General features: G+C 42.0%; 1 protein-coding gene across 1 annotated transcript; it reads left to right on the forward strand.

Moving 5' to 3' along the window:
- The first annotated feature begins 368 nt into the window (after nt 1–368).
- On the forward strand, nt 369–19533 carry LOC136434177 (uncharacterized). The gene is made up of 31 exons (XM_066426943.1): nt 369–873; nt 2032–2271; nt 2932–3033; nt 3550–3638; nt 5614–5745; nt 6460–6567; nt 7092–7195; nt 7742–7874; nt 8645–8771; nt 9196–9324; nt 9622–9697; nt 10542–10671; nt 11212–11333; nt 12166–12285; nt 12788–12982; nt 13270–13373; nt 13763–13942; nt 14268–14388; nt 14951–15136; nt 15305–15382; nt 15618–15746; nt 15884–16164; nt 16447–16615; nt 16897–17039; nt 17156–17234; nt 17458–17611; nt 18172–18278; nt 18455–18628; nt 18790–18984; nt 19352–19481; nt 19523–19533. Exons 2-31 carry the CDS (start codon nt 2051–2053, stop codon nt 19531–19533), a joined length of 4029 nt encoding a protein of 1342 aa, XP_066283040.1. The 5' UTR covers nt 369–873; nt 2032–2050.
- Nucleotides 19534–20677: the final 1144 nt, after the last annotated feature.

Consider the following 20677-nt stretch of genomic DNA (forward strand, 5'->3'; position numbering starts at 1 on the left):
TGCAAACTTCATCCTGTTAAAAGATTTACGGCTCTTGGTTGTACTCATTTACCTCAGCCAAGTTTTCATGGTGAATGAACTTAACACGGAACAGTGACGCAGAGCGCAGTTTTCAAAGTAGGTTAAACGTCAAGGTTTGTTCCTGATTGTCTAATAGAGTTATCACTGAATTACTACCAACAATAGACTTTAATAAAAGATGCGCGTTTGTGTCATCAACACATCATGAATTTCATTAAAAAAGAAATGGCATATCCCAAATCTCTGTGTTTAACAATATTGCAGCAGGAGCTTAAGTCTTGAGATTTCTAAATTTATATTTGTTGCTTACTGAAAGAGGGTCACAACAACAACGATCTTCACTTAGTGTAAGAAGAACGTTCTGTTTATTTAAACAGCGGTATTTGAATAGTTAAATGAGCCATTTTGCTAATGGTTCTTTGCCACCAAGCGTGTAGTCAGACAGGTCCCTTTTACCAAAGCAACAAGGCGTAGTTCGTGGATATGCAGATCCCGGATTTGTTTTTTATATACGTTCCTGTACATGTTTATGTTAAGTCGTACGGTAAACCTCCTGTACCAAACCCGCATAGGCATGAATGTACAGTGAATATCTTTCATTCAAATAACCAGACGCGTTCGTTGGCGTAAGAAAGCGAAAGCGTGACGCTCCTTTGACCGTGAAGAAGGCTACAGCTCGCCTGTCACCAGGTTGTCATTAGCCCAGATAGACACCGGCCAGCGGGGCGAGGTACTCCGGCACACAACCAGTCGGGTTACCGCTGAGGTTTGCGGGAGGACACTCCGGGAGTTTTTATACTCCTCCCGGTGCGAGTTATCATTCACGTCGGATTGCACACGGGGACTGACCAGGTTTGCATTTTTCTTCTTCTTTTTTGAAAATGCCATAGATTTTTAAAGTGGGGACTCTTCATACAGGAATATCGGTGATTATATGCGACGGGGAAGAGGGAACATTTGGTAACGCTGTTGGTTACGCTATTGCGTTGCTGATGGTTGCGATTCTTTAGTGTAATTTTGTACTAGCTAGGCCTAGTCCACATTCAAAGTGAAGTAAGTGTGTGTGTATATGTATGTGTGTGTGTGTGTGTGTGTTTGTTTGTGTGTTTGTTTGTTTGTGTGAAAACTGTGCTCCCAATCCAAAGCCAGTTTGTTGTCGACAATTGTGCGTATTTGTAAACAGACTTAGGGCCCTGTCACACTTGTGTATATATATATATATATGCAAGTCCGCATGAGTCAAGTGTTAACAGGTTTTTGGGTTTAGGTTAAGTTTGCAGCCGAAGAAGTCATTTCTTTGGTTCGATAACTAGGCTGCACGACGGTGGAACAAAGTAGAAATAACTTCTTCCGTGCAAACTTTACAGAAACCAAAAGAATATTCATAGGCAACTCATACGCACTTGGCTTACATATACGCGCCTGTGACAGGGCCTTAAAGCCGCATGAGTTGCGTATTAACATGTTATTGGTTTAGATAAAATTTGCAGCCGAATAAGTGATTTCTTAGGGCCCTGTCACACTTGTGCGTATATTCAAGTGCGTATGAATTTCTCATAAACATTTTTTAAAGTAAGGTTTGCAGGGAAGAAGTTGTTCTCTACTTTGACAAACCGTTGTGCAGCCTAGTTATTGAACCAAAGAAATATGACTTTTTCGGCTGCAAACTTAACGTTTAAGTTAAGTTTGCAGCCGAAAAAGTCATATTTCTTTGATACGCAACTCATGCGGACTTGCATCTACGCACAAGTGTGACAGGACCCCTAGGTTCGATCACTAGGCTGCACAACGGTAGGTCAAAGTAAAAAACACTTTTTTTCCTCGCAAACCTTACTTAAACCGAAAAACAAATGTTAATGAGCTGCTCACGCGCACTTGAATATACGTGTGACAGGGCCCTAAGTATGAACGTTCAACTCCGTGGAAACGGAATTTGGTCATGATATTTATTACAATATGGAAGATGTTGCGGCTAAGATGCAATATAACATCAAAGATTTTTTCAAATAGAAATACCAGAGTCTACACAATGGCTACCGTAGTGCCGCTGAAGCTCTGTTGTCTGGTGTGGCTTCTGACGGCAGAGTTACCGACCCAGGTCTTCGCATCGTTCTGTACAGTCCAACAAGCCGAGGACTGGAGGACTGCAGCTCTTTGGGGACAAGTAAGCTCCACGGAGATTTCAAGAATCAACGCAGAGGCCGATGCCGCTGTTGCATCTCTAAACGCCGAGGCAGCCTTCTCCCAATTGTAAGTCCTTGAAATTTTGACACGTAAAAATTCTTTATTTTGATCATACTTTTGCAACAAAATATCTATAGCATTGTATTACACATCATTGGAGATCTTATTTACTGCCCTGTAGAATAGTATCATGTTTTTTTAATGAGATAAGCATCTGTGCCTGATCTACTTTTGTGAGTACATATACGTCCCACAAAGATCATACGTAACCCCCGACGCTGCCCTTGGCCACGACATTACAAGCCCTATACCTTGGTTTTTCATTTCACGAAAATGAATCATGCCTACCTTCTCGGCCGTTATTGTGATCAATAAAGAACCCATAATAACTCTAAACAGAGTATAAAAAAACTACGATAAAGTTGTCAGAATCCTGACAAACGAGATATAGATATATCGAAATTTTGAAATAGCGACCCGCTACCAGAACGTAACCGCTGGACTGCACGCCCATCTTGCTGGATGCTGATTGGTTGGTTCGAGAACTTGATCCCTGTGTGTTGGCTAGGCCAAGCCAAATTATACCAGCCGCCTCGTCCGGCCTAAATTTCTATTTACAAGAGATAATGAAGCCTGAACGACGATATATTGTTTTAGATATCAATATGGTACTACATAATACATCATGCCAGTCTAATTTTTGTTTGTTTTTTGTTTTGTTCTCAGACCCAATGTCTGTACCGGCAGTACAACATGTCCGTGTACGGAGTCGTACCAACAGCGCTACTCAACCAACTGTGGTTTTATCGGATGGTCCTCGTGTACCAGGTACGTAACGTCAACTCTCATATAACCCTCCCAGGTACCCGCAGACCACCACGTTGAAAAAGAAAATTAAAACGGCGAATTTAACCCTTAGCCGTACACATCACAAAACTGCCTAACAAGAGCTCTGAGACCTCCTTTCTTCGTGAAATATCTCGAGCATTTTTTTTAAATTGTTTGGCTTCATCTTATTTTATTGATCGTTTAAGAAATCATGATGACACATTAGCAAAAATGCAAGCTATTCATAAAGCTCGTGTATGTCTTTATTTTCTTGTCCAGTAATGGGCGATAGGCCACCGAGTTTTTGTTGAAATCGCTGTTGCTTTGTACTCTAAACATGATGTGTACTCGGTCTGTTAATTGAAAGAGGGTCCCCTACCATCATAAACATAGCACACTGTTCTCTAAATTCCGGTTGAACCGTGGAAAGGCTCAGTTGTGTTCTGGTCACGGAGATTTTTTATTCGGTGTAACTCAAAGCAGTACGACATGATAACGTTGCTTGTTTGCCAACAGATACCGAACATCGTACAGGGCTTCAACCTGCCCGAAAACAACGTACTTCTGCTGTTCCGGCTACGAGTATGCACAAAGCCGATGTATTCGTGAGTATAAGGGAGTAGATCAAAAATATATATACAATTGATATATATTGTGTGTGTGTGTGTGTGTGTGTGTGTGTGTGTGTGTGTGTGTGTGTGTGTGTGTGTGTGTGTGTATGTGTGTGTGTGTGTGTGTGTGTGTGTGTGGCATAGCAAATGATTTAGTTACTAAGTTTTTGCATTTTAAAACGTATTCTTCTTTTTCGCGGAACGTTCGAAAACCGCTACGTCACGCTATGCCTATGGCAAGATTCTATCTAAAATGACTACCAAATGTCAAACAAGTATTCAAACCAATTAACAGCTACCTCATCTCTATTATACTGGTTTCCACATTTACAACATTTCTTCCTTATTTTAAATTTCCTGCATACTGCTCGGTAACACAAAGGATCGCCGTTTTTGGTGGAGTATCCCTAAATAATGTCCTTGATCCGACACCACACTGGCATGGCCATGCTTGCACGGACGCAACGAATTTGGTTCAAGATCTATGCATTGTTGCCTTGCTTGTTGCCTTGACTCATCTCGGCTTAGTTACTGATACATGCAAGCATCCGTTGCACGGTATTTTCCATTACAATGAACAAAAAAAAATGAAAAATTCAAAGGCCGGGTTTGGAATCTATGAAGTCCTGTTCACAAGACTTAGGCATTGTATGTATTAAATGCATGTTTAAAGGGAAAAAAATCCACACGCGATTTCGATCCGGGGTCCATAAGAACCAATATTGCGAGCGAAGTCCTGCGACATAATCGGTTAAGCTAACTTGTATTAAACCGAATATTTTGAAGATACATTATGCTTTAATGTCACTGCATGGTAAAGATCCGCGCATTGTTGCCTTGCTTGTTGCCTTGACTCATCTCGGCACAACGTTGTCTTGGCGCCTTTGGACAAAATAAATCTTTCTATAAAAGTGTCTTTAGCTTTTTCCATACGAAAATTGATGATTCCGAACAGTTGCAGCGGTTACATGCGGTCGCATATGGGTCACGCAAATCAAGGCTGTCCTCGCTTATCTTGCTCCCTTGCCATATAAGGCAAAGGCTGAACAATAAACGTGGAAGGTCTTGCCATATATGGCAAAGACTGAACAACAAACATGGAAGGTCTTCAGGGTGTGCGACACAGTGTTGAACCAAGTACCAAGCAAGGAAGGATTGAAGCATTGATCGACAGTCACGGCCAATAAATTGCAAAAATAGACAAACTGACCACGGAGACAGGCTAGGGCTGGGTCTGATCTGAGACGTGGAAAATCTTCCAAGTAGGCTTCACTTCGGGACGATGGCAAGATTGTGTACATGTTCAAAAACCTTTTCAGCTGTATTTATCGTCGCACGACGGTCGGGAGATGGCTAATTTCACGTGCGCACTTCTGTCTGAAATAAAACGGATCATCACCATGACAAGATTATAGAGAGGGGCAAAAAAGACCAATACAATACAATACAAAAGAAAACTAGTGAGTAATTTCGTTTTATCCTTGATCATACGATGTTTAAGTGGGCAGCCTATGAAACTAGACAACCTAACTCCTGAAAGAACAAGCATAGAAACTGGTTTGTTACACAATATTTAAGGCCGCATACCTCCTAATAAAACAAGAGTAAAGAATACTTTTCCTATTTGTCAAACCATGCTTTGTGTGTACACTTAATAGTTCAAAGTATAGACAATTTCGTCCAGCATTAGGGTGTTCAAAGGACCGGTCCATTCATATAAAATGAAATCAGTGTAACGTTAGCATTGTAAAGAAAACTTTAACCTTTCTTGTACAACTTATCATGCGACTTTGTGAACAAAACTATAACAAAGGTTTAATCAACAATATTACAGAAAGCATAATTTCATTCATTAATTTGATCAAGTAAAGAAACGTGGATCGTAAACAATAACGGGTCAAGGGTTCGTTGAAAGACCAGTGTACTAAATCAACATCTATATATTCTATATGTTTCTATTTGTCAATAGGACTCTGCACCGATCCCCTGTGCAACTCTTACCTGTGCGACAATGACCAGTGCCCAGGATGTGTGTACGACCATGGAACCCACAACGGGAAACCGGCGAGGGCCTATGACGCTTCCGGCATGAACTGCTATCGTAAGTGATACAGAGGCAATTATGGCAAGCAATGTGGCAATATGTAGAAGGATTTTACTGTAGATGGACCAACGGACTGTACATAACCCCGTCACTTGACGGGAGGTTGCCGCTCATGGCTAATCTCCAAGCGAATCTACACGGTGCCAAAATCGTACAACCTAGCCAGAGAAGCTCCAGTCAGCCAGAGAAGCTCCAGCCAGACGCCTGACTGTAGCTTCTCCGGCTGACTGGAGGTTCTCTGGCTAGCTTATACAATTTGAGCACCATGTATATCTGCTTGGAGATAAGCTCATGGCGACCAAATGTGACATAGAACTAAAACTTGATGACGGCGTTAACAAAATCTCGTGACCTGTGACATCATATGCAAATGATTGATAGGACTCATTTGGACCTATCTGAACAGAACCAGTCTTTGTCAAGGAATGAGTCATCCATTGCTTGTATGACGTCACTCTATGAAGATAGAACATATGACTCGGCAAGCAGTGGATTCAAAAATTGCAGAAAGTTTGTGGCGTCCCCCGTCCCGGTCAAAGTATCATTCTGGACAATCTATTTCTCCTGCCGTAAGGTATGAATGTATTTTGAGGTAAAGTTATATTTGATTCAATCGTTAATAGTGAAGAATTAGAAAGGGGATATATGAAGAACGGAAATTGAGTGAAATACGATTGGCTGACCAATCACAGACTATCTCTCGTTCAACAGAGCGCTGCTCGTGGAGAAGTGACAGTAACCTGTGCTTCCCTGGAACGTGTGAGCGGATTGGTTCCTGCTCCTGCATTTCTGGTTTCTCTGGCAGTTCGTGCACAAACAGTAAGTCTATCAATAGTATCATTATGACACACCTTAGTTTAGCATATGTAGATTGTATGGTCTCATCAAAACAAAATTAACGTAATTAACGATATTACCTTTATGGATACGATATACTTTGTATTTTCTTGTAATGAATACAAATCGCTTATACATCTGTCTCCCAATGGGCGTCCGATGTGTAATGTAACTCTTTCCCACACCACATGGTGTATTGGGCGACACCAATCTCCGTTACATTAAAAACAGCCGTGAAATCACTACTACACTTGCCCATTTGTAGCACTGTGTGTCCAACTGCTATAATATTATTTCCCATAAGTTAATAGTGGTAAGTACCGTTATTCATTTTACGTCTTTGGCATGCCTCGGTTGGGGAATCGAAACCGCGACCTACCGTATGGTAAGTGAGCACTCTACCCACTATGTTATCACTGTAGAATATTTGAAATATCTTCATTTGTGTGGAATAAAAGAAGTATCATGCCACAGATTACATGCTAAACATGGCGGTCCCTTTCCAGTCCAACAGACGCCAACGTTTATGAGTTGGTTGGGAAAGCTGCATGACAACTCCGGTGGGACAGCGGATTTGGACCAGAACAACCAGGACGTCTGGACCAACAAGGTAACATCATATCCTTCGTTGTCTTTTTGGCGAAGACTCAGGAGTGGAGTTGTTAGTATAGCACTGCGATTGATTTGCAAATTTTCTAGTAATTCCACAAGCGCATTCCCTAGGGATTCGTTTTGGGTGACGCCTTGTTGTTATTGTTATATGTTCACCAGTTTGATAAATCCATGTACTGAAATTGAACGAGTAGTCAGAACAAGGAAATCTTTAATTATCTTTATCAAAGTCTCTAACAAAAATACATCTGCAGTTCCCACACAAACATATGTAATGTCTTCTCGAATCCAAGAGCTATCTGTCCTTAAAAAAATCATGATCATAGTATTCAGAATGCAGATGTCAAACTGCTGCGGTACATTAGAAATTCCTCGGTGGGCCATAACCAAAATGCCCTTCCTTTTGCATACAACTACCTACATAACAAATGTTGTACACACCCATCCACAGCTTACGAAATATTTTCAGCGCGATCGTAATGCTTCTAGAGACGCCCCCTCCCCTGAGGTGTCGCCAATAATACGACTCGTTTTTCCTCCTCAGGTCCCAACTAGGCTGGAGTTTGACTGGGCCCTATCCTACACTCGACCCAACCCGGAGTTCTACTCCTACATCCGGGCTTTCAAAGTTGGCATCATGGAGAGCAAAGTGACCTGGAGTCAAAAGAGGAATACTTGTGAGTAGTACATCATTTAATCGGTTATGTCCTACAACGACATTTTATGATAATGGCCTAGTTTTTCTTTAAATCTACAAAAATAAAGGAAGTTCCTACGTGTACATCTGCCATCATTATAATAAAATCTTAGTGCAAACTATTTATAGTGCGCTCTATTTCTCTTTCTAAAATTAGTTAATGTGAGTCCATGAATTCATTGCAACATTTGTGCTTCTTTCGTTTTAATGTTTTTGCTGTTGGAAATTTCGTACATTATGTTCCAATTAATACAGAAAAAACCCTCCTGCAATTCCAAAGAAAACTGCTAGGAGCCCAACTTATGTCACTTCTTGCTGGGCTCAAAGTCTATCTAAAACATAAATAATCGTGTCCATATCCTGTTCAGCTGTAATACCAAAGTAATTCAACAGGGACCCATAATCTAGTCCTTTTTTGTTGTTGATAGGTAAATATACCAAACCACACACTCCACCTATAGCCTCTGGTATTCATTGTTCAACCACAAACATAATCATATTAAGGAAAACCTAAAATTCCTCGCTATGGTAAAAACAGAACGGATGAACCACACTGCTTCGATCGCAGCACCTGGCGTCAGCTGAGCTACAAGAGCGCCGCAACTTTCGAAGCTGAAAGAAGAGCTGCAGCTGAAGGAGGGCCAGGAAAGCTCGGCTACAATAGAACTGATGAAACCATGTAGACTCGCCATAGTCTGTCGAGTTTCTGTCAACACTTTCATGTAAACTATATGCACACTTCCTCTACAGATCAGACCGTTACTGGCGGTACCATCAACTGTGACATGGCTCTTAGTAACAGTAACCCTCCACTCGACTCGGCCATACAATGTATCAACGAACAAGGAACCTCATTGGACATCATCCATGGCGACGAGTGAGTAAAGAACATTTGTTTGTTTGAACCTTTGTATATCAATGAGAAGCTGAAATCGCTTATCATTAAGGTCATGAGGGAATTCGAAGAGGGAAGGGTCAGAGAAAATACATAACAAAGCAGAATAGCAGCTACTTTAGACACTTTAATTTGAGGCCGTTAGAACTTTCATGTTGAGTTGATCGCCAGAATTCTGTTAACGCTGCTTCACGAATTCTAGAGTAGACAAGACAAAAGTCGTAATGCAAGTATATAGCGTCCCCCGTCTCTATTTCGTAGTTGGCATAAAAATCTAGTTTCAAAATATAGACATGTAAAGTGCGTGAAAGCCAATGATGATACTAAAATCTTATCATTTTCTATTGGCTCAACGGCTTTGCAGTGTATGGAAAGTTAACGGCTGATGTTCTGATTGTGTATGTAGGATTGAGGTAGAGCTTTCTGCCAAGCTTGGCGGTTACTTCACGTACCACGACTTTGACACTGGTCAAAACCACAACCGATTCTTCACCGACGGACCATACACAACTGAAGCCTCTGGAGCAAAGTGGAAGTGGGTATACAACTCAGCATAACTGATGACAAATAAGATCAGTGTCGAGCAACAGAACCAAGATAAGAATTGCAATGCTGTCCATGTCGAAACAGGTTTCCTATTTTTCTTTTATACTCCATGTGACACATGTGAAGTTCAAGGCAATGGCAGCTGTCTTCTTATTCTAACGAATGAGTAGCATACGGATATAACGTGTAAAGTCATTCATTTATAGCGTGTTAAGTACTGTCAATGGTAACATGTATTGTTTTGTTTAGGAACAGTTTTAGATTGATCACCTCTTACCTTCTCCAGATATGACTCCACCACGCCAAATCACTCAGGGACGTTTGCTCAGATGTTGGACGTCGGAGATCCTTTCACAAAACAGGTGGGAACATTTGATAGGAAGAACTTTATTGCACGACAATTGTACATGGCACAAAGTAAGGCAAGAATTCGTAAACATAACACAAAGTAGAAGTATAGAATAAAACTTAACATCCAAATTACTAATACAATACAATAAGGGCTAGCATACGTTTTTGATGTAGTGTTATAATCGAGTTGGTTTAATCATTAGTTTCGGTATTTTTTCTAATGTGAAAGCAGTCGTTTAGATATTTACCTATATTCGCATTGTGGGGATTGTTGCATTTGAATATGTACTCAAAACGGTCTGTAGCATCGAGACTCTTGAAACTTGTACTTGTTTTGGGAAGTGTGAATAGCTTATGACGTAAAACATCATATCTAGAGCATTCCATGACAAAGTAAAATTTATCTTCAATTTTCATTGGACATGATGGGCAAAACCTATGGTCAGGGGCTACATTATAATATCTGCCCGTCTCTATGTAGTCTCGTCTTTTTTACTGTCTTGTGTTATTTGTGGCAAAATATCGTTGCTTTTGTGTTGTTTTAGGAAGATTTAGGCAGAGGATAAGTAACATTACAAGTGTTACTTATGAGCAACTTTTGTGAAAACTATAACTGCTTCGAAATCAAACTCGTCTGTCTCGATCTCCGATACCATCGCCACTTATAACGAGATGAAAATCTACCAGCCATTTGTAGCAGCATCTTTTTCTTCTTATTCTTCTCAGTGTCAACGGTACGAACGTTAACTGTGCAACTTTGTGCAAAAATACAGGCTTCTGATAGGAATTTCATCTAGAAGTCATCCATTCATCGACCTTATTGCTTAGCGAAATTCATTTTACAACCACGTTTAGAGTCCCACGGCCCGTTGGAGTGGATGGGGCGATACTGGGTCCGGTTTACAGAACTATCACGTGGCGGTTTACCGCATGGACCACACCCAAGGGGACACACTGAGGGAAAGCTTCACTCCTTGGATTGACGGTAGGTATTACCGCATCCATTCGATGCAAATAATTTGCAATACTGTATCTGAAATGAGATAAAAGACGAGTGACATTTTATTGTTGATTGTACGTTATACAACAATGACACAAATATCGTCATCAGCAACAGTTAGTATTTAAGCAGAAGTATGTTTTTAAAGAGCGAGACAGTTGATAATGCAAACAAAATGTGACCGAATATCCTAAACTGGTAAGAAACTTACATTACAAAGACAGGTTGAAAAGCCGAGCCGTAAATCATGTCACCCCAAAGTGCTCTTTTTGGCGACGCCTTAGGTGCGTAGGCACCTTTTAACAAAATAGCATTACGATCGAAATGTTTGACAAAGGTCTTCAATACAAACATGTCGCTATTGGTAGAGAAAATTGCTGTTTGTCTAAGTTTCAAACAAACTTGTACTGTGTGTTGTACAAGATATGCTTTTGCTGCCTATCGAGGATTTTTTTATGATTAAGAATGAAGAACAATATATCCTAGATGCTCCTTCCAGTAACCCTTATTTCTTTTACAATGCAGAGACCCTGGCGTCCTCTGCCAGTTCGTACGCGATCAACATGGCGGGTGAGGACCCAGGCGTGTTCTCCGTGGTCATGACTGTTGAAGACGCCTCAGGTGGCAACGAAGCGGGAAATATCGAGGTACAGCCTGAATTATATTAACCATGCAACAATTCTGTACATCTCAATTCAATATTCTTTAATACTTTTATTGAATGTGATTAGCCGTACACAACAGTTCTGTTGGTGTTATATTGAAGAAAGAAATGATGGGCCATTTCTGTATGATTATACCTTGAAATTATCATATCGCTGCTATGTCTGTACCTTCAGTGTGTTGACTTTGTTTATATATAATTATAGCAAAGTTATAGAAAAGCACTCAGTGTTTTATTCCAAGATGTAGAAGACCAATCGATTCTGGAACACTTTCAAATAATGTTATTTGACTCTAGCTTGTGTATCATGTATACGGCACGTTTAAACGATGCTTTTGTTGCATTATGGATGAAGTCAAAATACGTCAGCACTGATGCTGACGACCGTGTTGTGGGGTCGTGTGGCGTAACGGCAGGGTGTTCGGCCCAGAACCCAGCGGTCCCGGGTTCGAATCCCCTGACGCCACCAATGTTGTGCCCTTAGGAAAGGCACTTAACACGACTTTCCTCACCCCACCCAGGTGTAGAAATGAAGAAATTAATTGGTATATTGTTCTCTGTACGTGGCACTGTTGAAATAAGTTATTAAAAACTTGAGTGCAGTGCCACGTCGTCCTTGTCTGTCCAAAAACGACGTAAAACAATGCTGACGACCTAATACGTCACCAGATTAAACGACGTAAAACAATGCTGACGACCTAATACGTCACCAGATTTTACCTAGTCGGTTAATGGTGATACTTTTGTAAATCTGACTCCAATTCGGTCATGAATTTGACTGTCACTGAATGTCACACTAATACGTCAATTTCTAGAGGACACGTCGATTTTACCTGTACGACCCTACATCTGACATCACCCTCGACACCTCCGCTGATCTAGCAGAGAACGGCGACATGTGGATCTCCTCAACTGTAGTGGACACTGACTACCTGGTAAGTTGACATTTACATCCGTATCTTTGATTGTTAACTTCATGTTTTGTATCTTGTCAGCAACACAAGTTATAGTTTTGAGATAACGTATGAGAACATGCTGAAACTTACGCAAACATAACTGTTGACGAAGCGTATTTATAAAATGTATCCCCTTTATGCTGTGCGGCAACCGTTTAACGGCCATTGATCGAACGAAAAATGGTAGTTCAAACGAATTTTCTTCGTACACGTTTAATTCCTATCTTTTAAATCAAACGTTTACTTTTTGGGAGGGCTAGATCCCGAATGCCGGAAAGTTAGAGAAATCATTATTAGCTCCTGCACGTACGCAAACAACGGGATCTACTGACCATTTCAAAATTATGTAATTGTTATTTGGCGTATCTTATTTCCTGGGTGTCTATTATATAGTAACCGCCATCGACGTGTCAAGCTAAGCTAAGTCGAGGTAAGGGACAAGAATCACAAATATTCATAGAAACGTTTTATCCTGACACAGTGGCAGACAAATCTTGACCAAGTCGTCACCGTCGAGTATTTCGACCACTTCATCCAGCACACCCACCACAACGGCAAGTTTCTGAACGCCATCGGTGATTTCTTTGCCCCCCTGCCGCAAGCTAACGACGACGTCGACACCACGGCACGATCTCGGCAGGCCATTGTCAACCAAAAGGGAGTGGTTACCTTCGAGGTGAACAAAACAGCTTTTGTTGTCCCCTTGCAATATAAACATGTAAATAACAAATCGGTAGCCGGAGTTGTAAACTCTCAATGTCTTATAACTAACATAGAAATACGATCAGAAACACTCAATTTTTGAATGACTCACTTGATCACGATCGTGTATATATAAAAAGCTCACCAAAAATAAAGAAAATACTCCTGAAGTAAATATTGTAATTTCTATGCAATGCAGGTATTATTTCCAATACGTTAAGTACGGGAGTACGTAAAGCGATAGATGTGCCCTTTTTACAGACGTCATACCATGTTGACCACCAAGGAGGAACAACAAAGGCTCCCGGCTCTTGGACCAATGTGGATGACCTGCACGCAGGCTCGCAGTCTCTTACAATCTCCAGGTGGGGGCGTCATCTCTGTTTGTCCATTATGAAGATAAGCTGATGGACGTTCGAGCCTAGCTCGGGCACGGCTGTTTCGGGTTGCATTTGTCCTTTCGTGTAGGGACGTAAAGCCGAAGGCCACGTGTAGGGGCGAACTTTAGGTATTAGCCTCAGGCATCAAACATTTGCGCTCAGAATCCCAAAGAACCCAACCCCTTTTACAAAAAAAGAGTAGGGGTGATCCACTGTGTGCTAGACTACAAATGCGAGCCGAACGGAAGTCGCATTGTACCATAAGCTATTAGATTTGTGTTAAGCATTACGTAGACCTGCTCTTACCGTTATCTTCAATATGCATGTTGTCTCTATGAGCAAGACTTTGACTTCCGTCTTCTTTCTTCTTCCAGGGTTGACGGCGACACCGTGACAGTCTACACCAGAGCAACTGACATCCTGGACAACCAGCAGACTGACGAAGTCTCCATCCACATCGACAGCTCTCCTCCAATCATCGAAGACTTTTGGCTGGAGAAAAATGGTGTGGAAGGCATGACTGTCCACAACGCCATAGAACTTTATGACTGCCTGTAAGTTATAAACCGCTTTAACTACAATATTCATAGCACAAATCAAACGTTGTCATTGTCCACCTTCAGTTAGTAACATGTTAAGTCTCTGCAATATTGAACAAAGCCTACAAAACACGAATGCACAGTACCCACAATTTGTACCCGCCCCTGTTCTTTCGTTCGCCCAGCTTGGCTGAAGCCCGTACAGAAGCCCTTTTTGTAGCCGATCCCAGTAGCCGATTCCAGCAGCTTATTCAGTACCGAGATTCGAATTATTATATCATAACAGGAGTCCAGTCACCAAGGCCTACTTTTTTTAAAGCTCTTGTTTCATTGGTTACAGGGTGAAGTTCACGACATACGACATCCACAGTGGCCTGTACACAATCTCCTGGCGATTGGTGGATATGGCGGACGAGTCCATTGTCCATGGGGACGGCAACCTGGCTGTTCGCGTGGAATCTGTAAGATCTTTACAACACCAAGTCTATGATGCTTAAACTGTAGTCTTCGGCTTTTCTTCTGTGTATCATATATCATGATTATAACTTTGTTGGTCAACAATTGTATCCTATATGGTGGGTATGACAAATTGCAATTCTATGGAACTAATCTACTCTACAAACGACCATGGGATGAGACTATGAACTTGAACAGTGTTAGCGGAATTTCTAACGTCTTGGCATCTTTTATGAAGAACTTTATTGCACGACAATTGTACACGGTACAAAGTATGGCAAGAATTATCAAACATAATACAAAATAGAAGTATAGAATAAAACTTAACACCCTAATCACTAATACAATACAATAAAGACTATACGTTTTTGATATAGTGTTATAATCGAGTGAGGTTAATCATTAGTTTCGGTATTATGTACTGTCTCAAAAGGCAGTGATATAATCACATGTCAAACTGTGCATAGCTTTCTATTGAGTATAGGTGCTCCAGTTCAAATGTGCACATCATGCTAATTAGAAATTACATATTAAGACCCTTACAAGAAGTACGACCGTCTTTTACAGGATTCCGAGCCCTGTACCGCAGACACTTGTAAGTGTACCCCCATGCAACCCTGCTACATGACCAAGTACGAGATAGTGCCGGACGCCTCCAAGATGGACATCCCCCTCGGGGAGCACGACAGCGACTACTACTTCTACGTGACCGTTACGAACCGTGCACGACTGGTCACCACCGAGAGGCTACAGGTTTGTGTAAACAAAACCCTTTTGGATGATCTCACAATGTCGTCACTGTAACCTGCGTTGCAACTGAGTTGCCTGGCCTACAAGTCAGCTTTTCATCGTCTACTGAGGTTTAAACTTACTGTCTGAAATATGGAAAGACGTTTCTTTTTCCACGTGTCTTGCCGATAGATTACGGTCGACATCAGTCCTCCGGAACCGGGCCACGTCATCGACAACTATGCCGGCCAGCCTGACATGAACTTTCAGGTAAGGTGGTCCTTATAACAAACCGAACAAACAACAACAAAAGCAACAACATACATACATACATACAAAACAGAAACAAACAAACCAAGAATATTTATGCGTTTATTCTTTTAAAAGCGAATATAAAACATGTCATTTTTTTTTTCTTCTGTAAGGAGATGATGAAATAGCTGTTTGATGACAAATGGAAAACAATGAAGATATATGCTAAAAGTCATACATACGTGTGTTTCAGAGCGATCCAAACATGCACTTCAGCTGGGAAGGATTCTTCGACCACGAGAGTGGCGTGAGAAGCTACCAAGTGTTCTTCGGTACTCGGCGTGGGATCCCAAGTGATTTCGGCATTCCGGTACCTGACTCGGTAAGTATGACATTACTTATGCGACTAGAGCCTGCAAACAATTAGAAAGACTGCAACATTCCCATGTTATATAGCATTGGGCAACATAGACTTATGTTGTGGGTTTAAGTACTGATTCGACATGCAACCTTTTCCAGGCAACTGAAAAGACGACCACCGAGCTACAGCACAGCTTCACAGCTTCCTCCCCCGGCACGTACTACTGTACCGTGGTCGCCTTTAACCGCGCCCTGTCTGCCTCCGACCCGGTGAGTTCTGATGGGATTCTGTACGACACGTCCCCGCCGTCCATAACCAACATCGTCATAGAGAACATCCGTGCAAGGACGGGAGCGATCAAAGATGGTGGCGGCAACGTCTGGATGGTGGATGATCAACTGAGGAAAGTCGCCGTGAACGGTCCATCGTCAGCATGCAGGTGCACCTCTTGGTTTCATTGCTGTAACTTTTTTCATTATTTTGTAGTAGAACGAATTGTTACCTTTTACAAATCTTACAACCTACTGAGTACGAAGACCCACAAGTACAGCTTTTGTTGCTTTCAAAATCGTCATGCGATATGGTTTACGTAGGCGACGAAATGTGTAGTTGTGGGCCTTCGTACCTAAATGGTTGTCGGGGTACATTGGCAGCCACCACTAGGCAATCAAAAGAAGGTAATGCTGCGTTGATGTTATAGACATGTGTTGTATTTTCACAGCTCAGCGGCAAGACAGGTTGCCGATCCTGCCATCTTCACCGATCGCCCAACGGTCAACGTCAACTCAGATTTGAATGACGATCAAGAAACCGTCAGGATGGCCACGTCTGCGGGGTGTGAATCGGACGGTGCTCTTGCATCGCCGTTTTTCATGGTTGTCGACAAGCATGTGAGTATGCTTACGATCGATCCCTTTGTTTTGATTGACACCTATCCGTTTCTCCAACCAATGGCAAGGGCAAAGTGTGAAGTGTCCCCAAGGCATAATAATGGGACCATTGCTATTCATGTAGGGTTGGAAGGATGATGATGATGATGATGATGATGATGATGATGATGATGATGATGATGATGATGATGATGATGATGATGATGATGCCCAGCTTGTAAATCCTACATATCTCGAGTTTTGATTACTAAATATGTATTTTTTTATACTCTTTGCCACAGCTGGTTGTTTACTGGAACGGTTCTGACAGTGAGAGTCAGATAAATGACTATCAGGTCGGCCTGAGTTCTACTGAATCTGGCGCCTCCAGTCCGGACATCATGCCTCTCACCTCAACTCACGGACACACCGTCTTGAAGACTAGGTAAGAACGACAGCAACGACTTCAGATGGGCTCTACTGTCCCTTTTCGGTCGATTTGTGCAACGTAGGTTTATGAATTTCTTACATCTTCACTGGTGGACTCTTCCCCCACTGTAGACATTCTGGTCTGGGAGAAGGCCAAGAATTCTACATTGGTGTAACAGCAACAAACAGGGCGGGCCTATCGACCACAAAGGTATCTTACTTGTTATCTATTGACCCAACGGCAAAAGATGCCTGATCTATAACAAATAGAAAATTTAAGCTAACAGACAACTGTGGTTGTTTATTTGTAAATTCTGTGATATCGATAAGCAATGTTATGTATTCTACGTACACGATGTACTTACATAAGCAATTTTGCTGTTACTAAGCTATGCTTAGCAGTAATCATAAGATCGTTTTATCTCTCTCTAAAGACTATCGGGCCGATCGTGGTCGATGCAAGACCCCCAACGTTCTCTGGTCAGGTGGCAGTGACTCTGGAGGATGACTACATGGTGGCACGATGGCCGGCTAACGGTTTTTCTGACGACGAGGATACCGCAGGGCTCACCTACGAGTACGCAGTCGGTAAGATAATCCCACGTATTCCTCTTTATGACAAACCTGGGCCGCGAAAACGTTCGATACTGGTGTTCCGGACCGGGTGATAATTTTCCGTATCCCACGGGGTTCTAAGTTGTATCACACGGGCTTCCATAGAATATTTAGAATGCATTTCGAGCGCGCCGGTTGCGCCGCTGTCGAAAATTCGAATGCCGGATTCGGAGGTTGGAATCGATGTTGTTACGATTTCTGTGTTCGAGGACACAAAACTCTCTCAACTTCAGGTGCATTTCGCATTGAGATGTGTGTTTTTTCGGGTGGTATGAATGGAATCTCCGGTGATACGGAATACCCCGTGTTGTATTCTATATATAAATAGTTCACTAGAGTTCACTAAGAAAAATCACTATTTGGATTAGTTAAAAAAACATAATATATCATATCATATCATATTGTGCTAGTTGCAAGCAATTGCAACTCAACGTGAAACATACGTGTTATATATGGTAGCAATGGTGGTAGGAAGTGTGGCTACGGTTAGCATTGAGCACTGATTTTGAATTGTGTTGATTGTCAATGACTAGGCCACGAGGCCAACAAAGAGGACCTCTTGGAGTACACAGCCTTGAGCAGCGTGGGTCCATGTGGAGGAGCTTCGGGGTGTACTGCCATTCACAGGGACAGTTTACAGGTATTCTGAACGACTACATGTACATTCTCATGAGCTTAATGCCATTTCAGTTCTCAGTTCTCCATTTTTTGCGTAGTTAATATAGAACAGCTCCATAGTCAGCCACTGTTATGTGTATGATTGTTTTGTTTGTTTGTTTGTGTGTTTGCAATGAGTGAATATTTCTTCTTTTATAGTGGGGTATTCACCGCACACATAGCTACTACATTTCCATCAAGGCTACGGACACTGCCGGACTGACCACCGTGGCTTCGTCCTCTGCGTACGTTCATTACGAGGGCGAGCCTACTGCTGGTGTGTTGGAGGACATCAACCCTGACCCACGGGCTCCTGTTTACGACTATCTTCAGGTACAAATGAAACGTTTGAAAATAGTTCTTTATCTGTGAAATTCGTTGAGCGATCCGTACAGTCTCAGCGGTCGCAGCACGATCAGAGCCTTTATACAACAGAAAGGGGTTGTGTCTGTTTTTCAGCTTTGCTGATTATAACATGTCTACATTCTGTTCAGCCGGCAGATGCAGACTTCCAGACCACCACCACCACGTTGTCGGCTCGCTGGTCCGGCTTCCTACATGAACATCAGGACATCTCGTACCAGGTGGGGGCCGGGACGTCGCCAGGTGCCACGGATGTAGTCGGGTTCACTTCTGTTGGACAAGCCACGGAGTGGACCAGGGCTGGACTGAGCCTGTTGTCCTTCCAGGTGGGAGATGTTGACAAAAAAGAATAACTTGATTCTAACAAAAGACATGAAAAGAAACTCATTAAATCTTCGACCAGTCATCTGGTCTTCCCTCGGAGAGTACCCGGATGCACGGGATTCGTCACCTTCCGAAAGTGTGACGTAAGTACAGGGTCAAAGGTTGTTGAAAGTCGGTACCGACCCGCATCATCCCATCTTTGTTCATAGAAGGTTGCAGACATGTTTGTTAAAGACGATACGCTGATGATGTGACGTTTCATTGTTACATTCTTTCACTTAGTCACTTTCTTTCACTTAGCTACGAACTTGAGGTAAAATGGGGCTCCGTAAATGTAGGTGAAACGTTTTGCTACTGTTACTTTTCCAGACTTACTACATCACTGTGAAGGCTAGTAACAGCATCGGGGACACAACTGTCACCTCAGATGGAATAACGGTTCTTCAAGATGGAGACGCTCTTCAAGGGGCAGAGGTCATCGACGGGCTGGAATGTTCTAGTAAGTTTTGTCTATGTTTTTCTTAATGCTTATAACGACAGAAAAGAATTAGTGATATACAGAGAAAACTCCTTTCATATATGTGTGAAGATCATGATTATATATGCATCACATGGTAAGGATCATGGTTCTGCCTATATAATCAGTATGTTGATGATTCTAGCATAGAGGCTATCACATCGACAATCTAACAATCAGCAATAGCATCAACCTTTTCATTTTAACAAATTAACATTCTGTTGTCTAATATTTCAGATCAGCACGATGAGATATATCAAATACAGGTATGTTTATTCACTTGAATTGTTCTTGGAGGCGAAAGCAGAATGAGATTTGTGTTAAAATTATTGATGTATAGTATTGTGCATTACTTTCAAAGTGGTCATTGAACAACAGGCTACAAGCTTTACGTCAACAAGCTTATTGTGTTAACTTTACAGACTATTCGTTCTGCTTGCTATGCCACATCGCCATCAATCTACCAGACGTCGAAGACAGCGGTGGCTGCCCATTGGTCGATCCCACCTGCAAATCAAGGCCACGTGACCGACGTCCGATGGTCGATCGTGCAGGAGATAGAGGGGGAGGAGACAGTGGTGCAGGACTATGTGAACCTGGGCATGGCGACACACGGACTGGCTGTAGATCAAGACCTGTACCTCTCTCCCGCTGTCACCTACAAATCTAAAGTCTTGTTCTGCCATCAGGCTGGATGTTTTCCACCAGGTACTATCGAATTTCTCTTGTCCATTATCTTAGAACGGTTGGTAATCTATAGCGACCCCTGTCCCGGTTCATTGAAGATACATCTAGTCTATTTAGTGTATTCTGACATTTTCAGCATTGTGAATTCATTCTACCCATAGCTTACAGGAAACGTCGAACTAGGGAGTTCATTGTTGGTCTATGTATTTATTCTTTTAATGTTGGAAAATATAAAAATATTCGCTGGAGAAGATATCTCCTTATCCTTTTATCATATGTTGCTAACGTATTTATTTTACAAAATATGCTTTTTCGATATGGTCTTAAAGAACGTGGGAAAAAGTAGCGACCAAGTTGCATGGAACTAACTACTAGTAATTAACGATAAAGTGGCATCGTGTGGCGCAATCGGTAGGGTGTTTCGCCCAGGTATGCCCCGATGTTGTGCTCTTGGGAAGGGCACTTAACACGACTCTCCTCACCCCACCCAG

Source organism: Branchiostoma lanceolatum, chromosome 4, assembly GCF_035083965.1.
Source record: "Branchiostoma lanceolatum isolate klBraLanc5 chromosome 4, klBraLanc5.hap2, whole genome shotgun sequence".
NCBI classification, from domain to species: Eukaryota; Metazoa; Chordata; class Leptocardii; order Amphioxiformes; family Branchiostomatidae; genus Branchiostoma; species Branchiostoma lanceolatum.